General features: G+C 48.8%; 2 protein-coding genes across 9 annotated transcripts in view; both read right to left on the bottom strand.

Moving 5' to 3' along the window:
• LOC149330393 (uncharacterized) overlaps positions 1-14,449 on the bottom strand; it is an 80,047-nt gene that overhangs the window by 58,321 nt on the left and 7,277 nt on the right. For 7 of the 8 annotated variants that reach the window (XR_016285681.1, XR_016285682.1, XR_016285683.1 and 4 more), the window contains exon 2: positions 8,482-9,048. The exons of the other annotated variant lie outside the window; for it this stretch is intronic. Coding sequence is in view for 1 of the 7 variants with exons in the window: in XM_089560935.1 (XP_089417061.1) it covers positions 8,482-8,813 (332 nt within the window). In the remaining 6 variants the exon portion in view is untranslated. The remainder of the gene's footprint in view (positions 1-8,481; positions 9,049-14,449) is intronic. 8 annotated transcript variants of the gene reach the window in all.
• On the bottom strand, positions 2,970-4,504 carry LOC149330394 (uncharacterized). The gene has a single exon (XM_089559837.1). It carries the CDS (start codon positions 4,260-4,262, stop codon positions 3,051-3,053), a length of 1,212 nt encoding a protein of 403 aa, XP_089415963.1. The 5' UTR covers positions 4,263-4,504; the 3' UTR covers positions 2,970-3,050.

The raw sequence follows: 14,449 nt of genomic DNA, 5'->3' as shown, positions 1-14,449 counted from the left end.
AATTGTAGGCGAACGTCACGAAAGGTAAGCTGACGTCCCAGTCTCGATGGTGGTCTGAGACATACATAGACAGCATGTCCGTCAGGGTGCGATTAAGACGCTCAGTAAGGCCATTGGTCTGAGGATGGTAGGCCGTCGTGAACTTGTGGCGGGTAGAGCAGGAGCGCAGAAGGTCGTGGACCACTTTAGAAAGAAAGCAGGGGCCGCGATCCGTAAGCAGTTGACGAGGAGCGCCATGAAGTAGGATGATGTCATGGAGAAGAAAGTCGGCGACATCGGAGGCACAGCTGGTAGGGATAGCGCGCGTGATAGCGTACCGGGTAGTGTAATCGGTCGCAACGGCAATCCACTTGTTCCCGGATGTTGATGGGGGGAAAGGACCAAGCAGGTCGAGACCAACACGGAAAAATGGGTCAGTTGGGATGTCGATGGGCTGAAGCTGGCCACTGGGTGGAAGTGGGGGCGTTTTCCGGCGCTGGCATTGATCACAAGCAGCAACATAACCGCGGACAGAGCGGTAAAGGCCAGGCCAGAAGAACCGCCTGCGCACGCTGTCGTACGTGCGTGAGACGCCTAGGTGCCCGGCAGTAGGAGCGTCATGAAGTTGGGCAAGTACTGTGGAGCGGAGATGGGTCGGGACGACGAGCAGGAGGTCGGCGCCATCTGGGTGCATATTGCGCCGGTACAAAATATCGTGATGCAGCACGAACATTCGTAGAGCAGGATCGGAAGGGTCGTTGCGGAGGCGGTCGACTATGAGGCGCAGAGTTGGATCACGGCGCTGCTCGTCACCAATGTTCAGAAAGTCTGATACGGACAGTACACAGTCGTCGGTATCACGTGTGTGGGAGTCAGGGGGATCGACAGGATGGCGGGACAGACAGTCAGCGTCTTGGTGCAGCTGGCCAGACTTGTAGACAACATTAAATGTGTATTCTTGCAAACGCAAGGCCCAGCGACCCAGACGTCCTGTAGGGTCTTTAAGAGAGGACAGCCAACACAAAGCATGGTGATCCGTAACTACGCAGAAGGGCCTTCCAAACAAATAAGGGCGGAATTTTGTTAACGCCCAAACAAGAGCAAGGCACTCCCGCTCCGTAATAGAGTAGTTACGTTCGGAAGGAGAGAGCAGGCGGCTGGCGTAAGCAATCACACGAAAGTGCTCGTGTTGCCGCTGCGCAAGAATGGCGCCAATACCATGGCCACTGGCGTCTGTGCGAAGTTCCGTAGGCGCAGATGGGTCGAAATGGGCCAACACAGGTGGAGCCGTGAGGGCCGCAACAAGTGCCGTGAAGGAGCGAGCTTGGTCAAGACCCCAGGAGAAAGGGACATCCTTCTTCAGGAGGGTGGTAAGGGAACGGGCCGTGTCGGCGAAGTTCGGGATAAACCGGCGAAAATACGAGCAGAGCCCGAGGAAACTGCGCACATCGCTCGAGGAACGGGGAGTGGGGAACTCACGAACGGCACGAATTTTGTCAGGGTCGGGCTTTACACCAGATGCATCAACCAAGTGGCCGAGGACCTTAATTTGGCGCTGGCCAAAGGTGCACTTCTTGGAGTTCAGTTGGAGACCAGCGCGACGGAAGACCGCAAGGATAGTAGCAAGACGGCGTATGTGGCTTTCGAACGTTGAGGAGAAAACGACAACGTCATCTAGGTAGCACAAGCACGTTGTCCATTTGAAGCCACGCAGAAGTGAGTCCATCATGCGCTCGAAGGTGGCAGGAGCGTTGCAGAGGCCGAAAGGCATAACTTTGAATTGGTACAGGCCATCGGGGGTGATAAAGGCAGTCTTCTCACGATCCCGTTCGTCAACAGCGATTTGCCAGTAGCCTGAACGGAGATCAATAGAAGAAAGTAGCTGGCACCATGTAGACAGTCGAGGGCGTCATCAATTCTCGGAAGAGGATAGACGTCTTTCTTCGTTACTTGATTAAGATGACGATAGTCGACACAGAAGCGCCAGCTGCCATCTTTCTTTTTGACCAACACTACAGGGGATGCCCAAGGGCTGCTAGAAGGCTCGATAATGTTGTTCGCCAGCATCTTGTCCACCTCGGTTTGGATGACATGGCGCTCAGGAAGAGAAACACGATAGGGCCTTCTGTGTATAGGGCTGGCATCGCCCGTATTGATGCGATGGGTCACGACAGAAGTTTGGCCAAGAGGACGATTCCCGAAATCGAAGACATCACTGTAGGAAGCTAAAAGGGCGCAGAGGGCGTTGGCGTGGTCAGGTGGCAAATCCGCCGCGATCATCGCAAAAGTAGGGTCCGGGCGTGAAGCGGCCGAGCGGGGAAGGGCATGGAGATCAGCGTTAGGCACAGCTGTTAGAGCAGAAACTGTACATTCGGCCAATGGAACCAGTTCAGCGAGCGCGATGCCACAGGGTAAAACTTGGGGAGAGAGACTGAAGTTCAGAATCGGAAGGTAGGTGCGGTTGCCGGTGACGGTCAGGACTGTGTGTGGAAGGATGACGTTACGCTGGAGGACAACGTCCTTGATTGGGTACGTGACGTAGACACCATCAGGAACGGCGGGAAACGGGGACATAGGGACATAGACTGCAGCGTCACGCGGCAAGCGAGTAAATTCAGCGGCACGTAAGCGAGGCGGCTTGGTATCGGCGCTTTCGGAGCAGAGCGGCAAGTCCAAACGAAGAAGGCCAGTGGCGCAATCAATTAGAGCCGCGTGCGTCGTTAAAAAGTCGATACCGAGGATCACATCGTGGGGGCAATGGTCGAGGACAGTGAATGCGACAGGGGTTGTACGACCAGCAATGGAAACACGCGCAGTGCACAGTCCAACAACGGCAGCAGCTCTTCCGTCGGCGACGCGAACGGCTGAGGAAACGGCAGGTGTCACAACCTTCTTCAGACGACGGCGAAACGAGGAGCTCAGGACAGAAATTTGGGCGCCAGTGTCAATAAGCGCGGTAACTGGTGCACCGTCCACGCAAATATCGAGAAGGTTGCGGCGAGGAGCGAGGGTCAGGAGAGGATTTTCGGGCCGGGTCATCAATGCAGCATCACCTCCGGGAGCTGCATTGGTTAGTTTTCCGAGTGAGAGCCAGGTAAGGGTGGAGTGGACGGGCGTCGAAATTGCGGCGAACGAGAGCGGCGGATCTGAGGGGAAGGCGAGCGGCTGGACCTTCGCGGGGCCGAAGTGTCGAAAGCGTGCGGAGACTCAGCACGAGAAGACGTCTGGCGTGGTTCGAAGCCGGCACGGCGATCATAATTGGAGCTAGGTCCGTAGTCTGCACGACGATCGTAAGTGGAACGGAGGTGAGGTGGCGAAAACCAACGGCTGCGGCAGTGACGGGAAATGTGGCCGACACGCGAACAGGTGAAGCAGATTGGGCGGTCGTCCGGGGTGCGCCAATCCGCAGGATTCCGGTAGCGGTAACGTGGTAGTACGGTCGGAGTCGGTGAAGCAGCAGCAACCAGTGGAGCGGTGTTTGGCAAACAGGGCGACGCAGACGGCAGGCCAGAATTGAGGCCCACGTTCGCAAACTCCTGGCGAACGACGGCCTGGATCAGCGCAATCGTAGAGTCGGCCGGTTGAGGGGCGAAGGTGACGGGAGTCATAGCTTCCAGTTCTCTGCGGACGATTCTAGTTAAATTGGCAGGATGGGACGGTTGTCGCAGTGTTGGCAGGTCTTCGCAGGAGGATGTCGCCGCAGTGTTCGGAAGGCGATCAAAACGAGAAGCAATACGGCGATGTTTTGCCTGCTCGAATTGCCGGCATACCTGGAGGACGGAGTCAACCGTTGCACAATCTTTACAAAGAAGAAGGTTGAATGCATCATCAGCAATCCCCTTCAGGATGTGGCCCACCTTGTCGGTCTCTGGCATGGCGCTGTCTACTTTTCGGCACAGAGCGAGGACGTCCTGGATGTAGGAAAGGTATGACTCCGTAGATGACTGTGCTCGAGAAGCAAGGTCTTTTTTAGCACCCAGCTTGCGCCCAATTGGTTTGCCAAATAAGTCTCTGAGCTTTTCTTTGCAGTTGTCCCAAGAGGTGAGGTCTTCCTCATGCGTCTCAAACCAGACGCGCGCCGTGCCCGCCAGGTAGAAGATAACGTTAGCAAGCATGAGCGTCGCGTCCCAGCGGTTGTGCTTGCTGACTCGCTCATACATGGCGAGCCAATCCTCGACATCGACTTCATCGGTGCCACAAAAGGTGCCTGGGTCGCGAGGCTGCGCCACGACAACGGTCGGCGCTGGTGGTGATGCTGCGGCCGGAGGTGGGTTGGACGGCATAGTGGTGGCTCGAAGCTGACGACCGCTGCGGAGGTCCAGGGCAGGGTCCCGGTGTGATACCCAGCACGACCTCCACCAAATATTACGGGGGGGTTAGCCCAGCGGCAGACGGTACAGGCCACAGTCAGAAGGCACACCGAGCTAAATCACTCCAGCACAAACTGCCACGTCCTCGTCGTCGTTCACTGCCGAACGTCCCAAAACAACGTCGTCTTCTCCTAGCAACTATGCACCGTAACAATATTCTCTCTTTGGAAACCGGAAAGTTAAGAGAGGGTAGCGTGAATAACTGGGCAATCAGCCAGCAATCACATGCACACCCACATTCGGTTGTAAGTCTTGTGCACAGTGCTGAGCAGTGAACATTCTTAATAAATGCGAACGTATATTCCTTCATTTGGCAAAAACATCGAGCTCTAAAAAACAAGCTTTCAGGCATTGTCTCACTTTAATCTGCAATTCAACAAGAAGTTATGCGGTCCACAAATAGCGTTAACCGGTTAATTGACTGAATAAATATGAACGCGCAGGTAGCTAACCGCAGTTGACACATTCGAGCCAATGCGGGCAGTCTGAAGGAGGCGAGTAAATGAGCTGGTTGGAACAAACATATTCCAGTACCAACACGTTCTATGCGCATTCATACTAATTTTCGGTGTAGTCCGCCAGCTCGCTATCCACATCGTGAGCCACAGAAGCATCTTGCAGCCGGGCACCAGCGCGGTGGCAGCCGTCGAAACGAGAAGGCACGAGGGCCGGCAACGGCGGAATGGTCATGTGATCAAATATGGCGCCACCCACGCTGTAAAGCGTCTATATTGTAATGAACCAAACTAGTGTCACAGAATGTGACACAACTAAGAAGATGATGAAGATGAGTAGAAGCTGTAGCAATGCTTCAGGGGAACGGCACACAGAGTTTCCGGCTTAGAGTTGCAGAAAGGAAGCCCTGGGGGAGAACCCACATCACAATATACAGGGTGTTTCATCTAAGACTTCACACAATTTTTAAAAAACGGCTTTTTGAGTTAAAAGAGCGCTTTTTTCGTCTTAGCATTGTCAGCAGTATAGTACATCAGAATACAGCTGACATGCTTACTAGCAGAATGCTAACTAATACTGAATAGTTTTCTTTTTAACTATTACTGTTAGGCTCCTTAATTATTGAGAAGCATATAGCTCACCTTTAGTAATACCCGTATCAGATTTTAGTATTTCTAAAATGCAGTTACCCTCAGCGCTGTGAACTAAGAAATTTTGGCTATTTCAACGAGTTACATGCACTGGAGAGGTTGCTTTGCCTGCAAGCTTCTTGAAAGCACATTATTTTGGTGCGATGTAGCCAAAATTTTCCGGGCCATATCGCCGAAGGTAACTGCGTTTTCAAAATTCTAAAAATTTATATAGAAATTACTTACGGTGGGCTACACACTTCTCCAGAATTAAGGAGCCGAACAGTATTAGTCAAAATTTTAACTATTCAATATTAGTTAACCACCCTGCTAGTTAGCACGTCTTAGCTGCATTCAGATGTACTACACCACTGACAATGCTATGCGAAAAAAAGTGCTGTTCTAACTCAAAAAGTCTATTTTTAAAAATGGTGTAAGGTCTTAAGTGAAACTGTGTATGTGATAGTTTGTATATATATATGCACGCGCACACAAACACACACACACACACAAAATAAAAACCTAGACCACCATCTGAACCCACTTAGTGAATTCACTGCCGAAATGTCAATAAACGGTGTCAAACGGTCCATGTTTCTACTGTAGTCGGATACAACTTAAGTCTGCAGTGAAGCTCCACCCACATTCAGCCTCCACGCACAGAATTCCTCCACGACAAAGAATTAGTCCGTTGTTGAAAAGTTTCTTGTTACGTAAACAAGAAGCTTAGCACAAGAAAAAAATTATGAGCTCTAGAGTTTTAACACCTGGCTTGTTTAAGGTAGTCAAACATTAAAAAGCTGACTTCATTTACTGGTACAGTTGGCCAGTGGAGTAATACAGGACGCCATGGTCCGCGGCCCAGTGTTAGCAACTGCTGTTTGTTTAAAGGGATGCTGAAAGGCTTCCCAGGAAAACTGAGTGAAGAGATGCACTTTACAATTTTCCACCCTAGGAATTCGAATTTCTCATCGAAATTAGGCAAATGAAAGCGCAAACCTATTCTATTTTGACGAAAAGTACAGCAGCAGCCTCGGGACAGCTCGCACGCCTCTTTGTCACCTGTGATTGGTTGGGCGCCTAGTGACGTCAACAATGGTGTTTGCTCGGTCGGCCCAGCTCATCTGCCGCCGCTGCACATGAAGCGCGGTGCACGGTGGTTCGAAGCTGTTGGTTTGCTTCTTATACGAAGATGGAACACATCGCAGATCACCCGGAGGATCTTGGCATCATCCCCTACATGTTCGAACCGACTGCAACGAGTAAACCTCTCCAAGAAAGAAACGATGCTGGCGCAAGCGGTGCTTTTGACTCGAATGAAAGCGAAGTGTCAGCATCTCCACGTATTGGAAATGTCCTTTGGCAAGTATACTTTCCTTGCCAAACTGCATTCAAAGATGCAGTAAATGAATTTTGTGGTGAGTAAGTGTAGTATGCACTGCTCCACGTAATTTTCCTTAAACAAAGTAAACGGTATGCGAACGTCGGCATTTTTGTCTTGCCACTTGTCAGTGCTACTGCCGCAAATCTGCCTGTAATCCACACAGACCATTGGCATGTGCAAGAAGTTATCAGGCTCTTTTTGCATGCAACTTTTCTGCTTACACCGCTTCATGGTCGCTGCATGCTGGCTTGGTTCATAACGCACGCGTAAAACGGAAGTTCACAGCGCTTTGCGACAGAACTTGACGGGGTGACAAACGTGCGCCTTCCGTTCTGCATGCCAAGATGGGAGCTAGCAGTAAATTAAAAAATCCTTGTTTAGGCGAGTTGGTTCATGCTGCAAGTCTTTGTAAGAATATTTCCATCCGTTTGCGGCCGCCTTTATCGTGCTGTTCTCAGATCTAGCAGCAAGTGATTTTTTCACTAACTCAATGGCCTCGTGCTGCAACCGAGCAGGCCGAATCGCAAGGCTGGCTGTAGCACACGTGGCGCACAATTATATAGTATTATTATTAATGTATGAAGCCATGCTGCACTCAGCAATTTTTTACGACTACATATGTTAATAGAAATGTAGTCCTGGCAGTTGAGTGATGCCATTGTAAACACCCTACTTCCAAAACAGGTGTTCCTGCGTCCGCTGCATTCCAATGGAGAATGAAAAATGGTGGTGACGAGCTCCTGTACGTGATGACAGATGGTATTGCACCGGATTTCAGTTGGGCTGACTTTGCTGACAGGCCCTATGAACGCATTATCGACAGGCTCTGTTGATAGTCTTCATTACGACAGAGCATAGCACAGTTGTCTTTGATGGCTACCCTTCACTCCACAGCAGCGACCCACTTCACCAAAGGCTTCTTATTTTGCGGGAAATAATGAAAGACCCCATCGTCGTGGCTGCTGGTGTTCGTGCAGCCGAAGGCTGCACACAACGCTGGCATGATGGGTCCACCGCTTCACTCGATGCTGCACACGTTTCTGTACCTCACCACAAACATAAAAATGCACAAATACAGGTACACACGGCAGCTCGAAGTAGCTTATGATGGCACGCACGCAGAAACAAGCACGGTCGCAGAGGCTGCGAAGCGACGGATCACCAGTGTTCACGTCACCACTCCATGGTTTCTGGTTTCGGCTCGCATCATCAAGGTCATCAGCAGCGCTCGGCGGACGGCGGAGCTACCGCGCAATTTTAAACGGCAATTACGTCGCTCGTAAGTTATGGATCTGTAAAAAAATTTCACTCGCATGATTTATAAGGTTCCCACATCCACACGTGAGCATCTTAATGAATTTGAAAGATTCTTCAGCTTCCTTTTAAGTTGTATCATACTATACGACTCACCATGCCAAGATTTCCATTTTGCTGGATTATACACACACACACATGCATTCACACAACCCAGTGGGTAGCCTGCCACAAAGCAGGCTTCATACAGACAGACAAATAAACACAACGGCTTCATGCGAGGATTGGCTACTATAAGTGCTACCACACTAAAAAGCATTTGCATAAAATCATCTCGGAGCAGCTAGTACAACGTCTCAGGAAACAGACTGAAATGCATGCATGATGCTAGCTGTGCCAATAAACTTACAGTGCTTTGTATTTCTTGGCCGCTTGCCTGAGAGATTTCTTTTTCGGGCGAGAGGTGTGAAAGCTCAACACTGCAATCCTTGGTGGCACTTCCTCAGAGCCCTCATTACCCAAACCGTTCAGCCTCTTGCTTGAGCTACTTTTTCTGGCGAGGAGCAAGTGTTCTTCTTCAGGCGTTGAGGCAGCGTGAAGTATCATCGGATCAATATTGCTGCCGTGCTTCAGTATTCCATACAACGTGACCCAACGCATTTGATGCTTGTGGGCTATCTCAGCTTTGGTGAGCTTGCCTTCCCGCAAGTCAGCGAGAATTTCTACTTTCTTGGTCAACATGACCAACTGCCAGCGCAGACTGGAGTCTGCTGTGCTGCCTATGTCAAAAACAGTGTTGCAAGCACCTTACAGGCACTATGCAATACCAACTGTTTCACAGCCAAAAAGCTGAGACAAATGCACTGCAAGTATGCTGAAGCTCCACGATTTGCTACTGCAGTTCTACATAACAGTGCCAGCCATCAATGCTACGAAGCAGCGGAGGTCTTCACTGATGTCACCCAAGGCTTGGTACCTACAAGTAATGATGATAGATCAGCACAAATTCCTCAACCGACAAACGAAACTGAGCAAAACATGATCATCATGGCAGTTTAGTGGAATGAGCCAGGCAAGCTTAACGATCAAAGCTGAGTGACATCTGAAAGGTCAGGTTAAAAAATGCGAGTCATAGCTATATACACAATGCATGACCAAAAGGCAAAGCTTAATCAAGGAGATTCAAAACACACAAGCTGAAACAAATTAAAAGTACAGTCTAGCCCATTTATAACGAAGCCACTTATAGCGAAATAGCGGTTATAACGAAGGGATTTCAATTTCCCATTCCCATTTTTGCATTTTCAGAACATTTTGGGTCCAGTTTTAACGAAGTAAATAAGAGCGCGTCAGCGGATATAACGAAGAGATTTAATACCAACCGAAAAATAATCTGCCAATCAACACATTTTTGCGTCCTTGAGGTGATTTTTTCCGCAAAAATAAGAGCAAAATTCGGCTGACGGCGTCCTTTCGTGGCGTCATCTGCTCTCCTGCGGAGCGAAAGGTTGCTTCACTGCATTGCATGGCACGCCGGTCTCGTGTTGCGCCGTCCTTGAACGGCGTCACGGCGTAGAGCGGTAGAGCACGCCATGCAGGGGAAAAATGTAAAAAAGAACAGAGACGATTTTTTTTTTTCGATGACGTCGCAGAGAGCGGCTGTCTTGGCAAATCGCGGTTCTCTATTTCTCCCAGGCAGTTGGCGCCACGGCTGGACTGCAGTCTGCAGGAGGTGTGGCAGCGCGCGCTTTGTTTTATGTCGGTGCCGCGGTGCGCAAGGCAGGGAGAAAGCGCGGCAGCATTGTGCATGTTGGAAGCGTGGCTCATTTTTATGGTTATCGCGGATCGTTGTATGCTGTTTATAAGGACAGAGTTATTCGACTTGATCTAGCTGGTGAACGGACAACTGAGCGCAGTGTCGCACTGTTCCAGGTTGGGAGCACGGCGAACGCTACTGAGATCGCGCGTGACACCGATGCTTGCATTTTTTTTTATAGTCCGCATAGTACGAAATAGCGGATATAGCGAAGTGATTTCCGATTCCCGCCGACTTCGTTATAACCGGGCTAGACTGTACCAGCACACATCTCTGCCATGGCATAAAAAACAGTGTCCTCAAAATCACAAGGTCAGTGCACTAGCTACTCAGCAACAAATGTCAGGCATCCAACTTAACCTTCTTTGATTTAGAAGCCAGTAAAAGGGTGCAATTCGGGTTGCAGCAAAAGCAATAGCCAGCACGCACACTGCAAGCTAGTTTACTGTTTCAAAATACACGATGAGAAAGCCGATGCATTAGGTGTTGCCAGGAAAGTGAAACATCATCAATGTTGTCATCATTCCAAAGGCTGAACAACATACCTAGTCATACCTCTGTCACACAAGCATTTCGAAGGCCCTCGAACAGACAGTCTATCGACTCGAAGGCCACTGAGTGCTGCTACATGGGCAGTTTCAATGGCCATCAAGTCAATAGTCGATCATGTCAATGGAGCACAGCAGAACTCTGTCAAGATTTCGAGGGTCTTCGAGCGTTGCCCAAGGTTGCTAGCACTACTTCAATCAGTGTCAGCGGGCACTTTCGTGCATGTACGTTCACGGTACAAAAACATGAACAAACATTGTTCTCCTGGGCTTTAATGCAAGAAGTAATATATTAGCCTGTACAATTATTTAAAAATTGTACCGGTCTGGTTAAAGCACATTAATTATATATTCTCCATCACAAAAGAAAGAACAGCAGCGGTGTCAAGTGTTGCCAGAGCGTTACAAAACCGTGACAGCAAGTCGTACTAAAGGCAGTGTCTTTCAAGACAATGCGACTAGCGTCTAATAATAACTAAAAAACTCCTATGACTCGAAAAAGTGTACTTCAACACTCAGTTTAGATTTATAAGGGCGTGTTCAGATAAGAACGGTAATCGAGGTCTCATGACCATTTTTCGTTTTCAATGAACTTTTTATATGATGGGCAAATGTGTCCACACAAAGGAATAAACCTTACCGTATTTTCCGGTGTATAAGACGCGGCTTTTTTAAAAAATCTTGCCCGTGCGTCCTATACAAGGGTGCGTCTTATACGCAAATTTTTTTGTTTTCTTTTTGCGAGTTCAGAAATTACTTATCTTCATGTTCAAGCTTTTTTCACCGAAAAATATCACTACCAATGACCCGGTTGTAACACACTTAATACTTCAATACAGAGACCGCCGTGCTCAACTTTTTTTTAGGCGAACTTAATCATGAAACGGCGGGGATGACGACTTCCGGGATCACAAACACACGACTGTTTCGGAGGCCCCAAGCAAAAGTAATGTGAAATGCCAAAAAACGGCGACTATAGTGCTTCTCGTCATTGTCAAGACAAGCCAAGACAAGCCGGCGTTCTTTTTTAGCCACCCATTGCAACTTTCTTTGCTCCGTGTACGTAGAACATACGTAGTGCGAAGAGAATGTTTCAGCCGTGTTACCTCAGAATGGGCGAACTTTTTGATAGTGCATCCGAAGATGAAGACTTCGAAGGTTTTAAGTAGAAATAAAATGTTGTTATGGACATATGGGAGAGTTCTTTCGTTTTTTCTTTCTTTTCTTTTTAAATGTGGGCGGGTATGGCGTCAGTGTTGCCTTTTTCGATCACTTGGCGTTGATTGAGAATTTCTAAAAGGTATGGTGAATTTCGCGATGGTCGTGTGAGTTTAATTAAGCCTCAGTAGCCTAACTGGGTAAATTGGAGTGCGTCTTATTTACCAACTTTTTCAGTGACAGCCTGCATATATGGCGGGTGCGTCTTATTATACAAGGGTGCGCCTTATACACTGGAAAATATGGTAGTTTTGCAAGAAACTTCGTAGTTTTCTCGGAAAAAAATCGTACGTCACAAGAGGTGGAGAATGTCGTTTTTGCCACTTCACAAAGTTGCAAGTTTGGGGCCTCATTGCGTGCACAAAAATTTTTTTACGCGCATCAGCATTTTTTCGGAAACTCTCTGCAACTTGTACTATTGGAAAAAATAAAAAAAAATTTCTTGCTTTGTCAGCCTTCTGAGTAAAAAATTTCAAACTTGGCTTCCGAAGCTACGCGGTGCGAAAAAGGCACTTTTCAGGGTAGCCTTAGGGCAAGATGCCTAAAGATCTCGCCATTGAATATTTTTTTCCATATTTTTCGGCTACTTTTCCTCACCTCAGGCAAGTTCTGTAGCTCTAGAGTTGACAAATATTTTTCAATATGGCCTCAAAATTGGCCGAAATTCAAAAACGTCAAAAAAGTGACAACTTTGACTTGGGTTTAAAAAAAACATCATCATCGAATTTTGTTAAAATTTGCCTGAATAATCCTCAATACATGACAACTTTAAGGCACTAGAAAAGTGTTGCATTATATTGTTTTAAAATACAAAAATAAACACAAAACTAAGTTCATGTTTTTGCTATATAGAATTGCTTATTACTGCCTCTTATAAATGGTAGCTGTCAGAAATTTGATTTAGCACTCACCGAATGTGGTTACATTTTATTTATCACAATATGCGAACCACTCTCAATGCGTGTAGAGCTTCTATTCGCTTCTTAGCGGCGTTCTTAATGCTTGACGCAATAACGCGAATTGATCAATAACTCGAAGTGGGAGCAGTGTTGACTCCACTGCTCCCACTTTGAGTTATTGATCAATTCGCTCTTGCCCTACCATAAGCTTGCCGTCCCGGTTAGCTCAATTGGTAGAACGACTGCTCCGGTGTAGCGGTGGTCCCAGGTTCGAACCCCGGACCAGGACGAATTTTTCTTTGACTATGAAGTTTCTGAGAAAGCTGTATAGCTTTCCTTTGTAGCCGTATGGCTGTGCTCGGGTGGACGTCAATGAGTAATTACTCCCTTATCTTAAAGGACTACAGACACCAAACTTTACTGCGTTGATATATTTTGCTGTACTAGTAGCGTGTCCCACCAGGCATCGGGTCCAGGATCACCGCCGCATTGCCGAAGGAGGAAGGAAACGTGGGCCGGAGACGGGGAGTAGGGGAAGTGAAGGAAAAACTGTATTTACATGGTTACATGATTAATTACATTATTTACAAGAGCGGGACTGAGAATGGTTCTCAGTGGAAGGGGAACGTCTTCGTCAACCGTAGTCGACTGGAGCTAGCAGGCTTCTCTCGGCCACACTCACGGCCGAGTTAAATATCGTTCGGTTTCCCCAGATCCCTGGCTGGGGAATAATGGTCGACGAGCACTGTCCAATCGGATGGACCGAAGGGGACGTTCTTGTTACCACCCACGGCTGGGCAGGTGCGGGCTTTTCCACTCTCTCGCAGCTGGGTCGATGAGAGGGGAAGATGCTGACTCATCCAGCCCTGCGGGAAAGGAATCTCCCGAAGTCCTCCAGCAGGTAAATGAACTTGCTTCCCCGCCGATTGCCCAGAACGCGAGTCGGGGACACAGAATTCTTCAATTATCCGCCAGCGTGACCGGCGCCGGCACGTCGCCTCTGCTGTGGTCGCTCGGACAATACCTCCGGCGCGTCCCCGGCCTTCGCCGCTATAGTGGTCACCTCCGCTCAAGGAATTTTGCTGGGGTTACTGCTGACAATGGCCCTAGACATTCCTGCTACACTAATCCGCTGAGGCTCGGAGGGGCATTCCAAGCATCCCACTTCCCATGGTTGTCACGAGGTTGTCGGCCTTGTTGATTGTTCACGGTAGCTGCTTGATCGGGCCCACGTGGTCCGAAGTACGGTCACAACAGCACGTCCGCCGCCCGAAGAGGTCTCGTAGTGGTTGCAGCCAACGCTGCTGCGCGCAGAGACCTGGAGTTGTGTCCGTTCGGCTTTTGGTCACAGCTGGGCCCAAAGGTTCTTCTTGCTTCGTTGACAACTGTAACGGTCTCAACCAGCAAGGTACACAGCCCAACAAGCAGAAAGCGCCAAACCGACTTTAAGAACTGCCAAGCTGTTTTCGGTCGACAAAGTCTGTTTAGAGAAAATGAGCTGTCGCGTGAAATTTACGTCCTCCTCCGAAAGTTTCCAAGTTTGACCAAACCAGAGTACACAGAGCTTGTTTAGCCAAAAGGGAAAAATTTCCTAAAATTTTGGGGGGGTGCCGTAGCACGGTTTATGTCACAGAAAGCCACCGCCCGTGAGAGCACAAAGGGAAGGTGGTGCTGCTGAACACACATACAAAACAGAGAAAAAAAAATGATTCCCGCTAAAGCAAAAAAAACAAAATACAAATTTGCATAGCAGATTAACGTCCGGGGAGTCAGGAAAGGGCATTCATTACACGGGAAAGCTTCGGCTGACGCCATCAGCGTTGCCATTATCTCTTACGTTTCTGCAACGCATGTGAACTGAGTCCCGCAATGCCAAGCTCCAAAATTTCGCTCTCG

Source organism: Amblyomma mixtum, chromosome 9 (genome assembly GCF_055824585.1).
Source record: "Amblyomma mixtum isolate Tamu chromosome 9, ASM5582458v1, whole genome shotgun sequence".
NCBI classification, from domain to species: domain Eukaryota; kingdom Metazoa; phylum Arthropoda; class Arachnida; order Ixodida; family Ixodidae; genus Amblyomma; species Amblyomma mixtum.
Note: the sequence above shows the minus strand (reverse complement) of the source record. Positions and strands in the feature narration are given on the sequence as shown.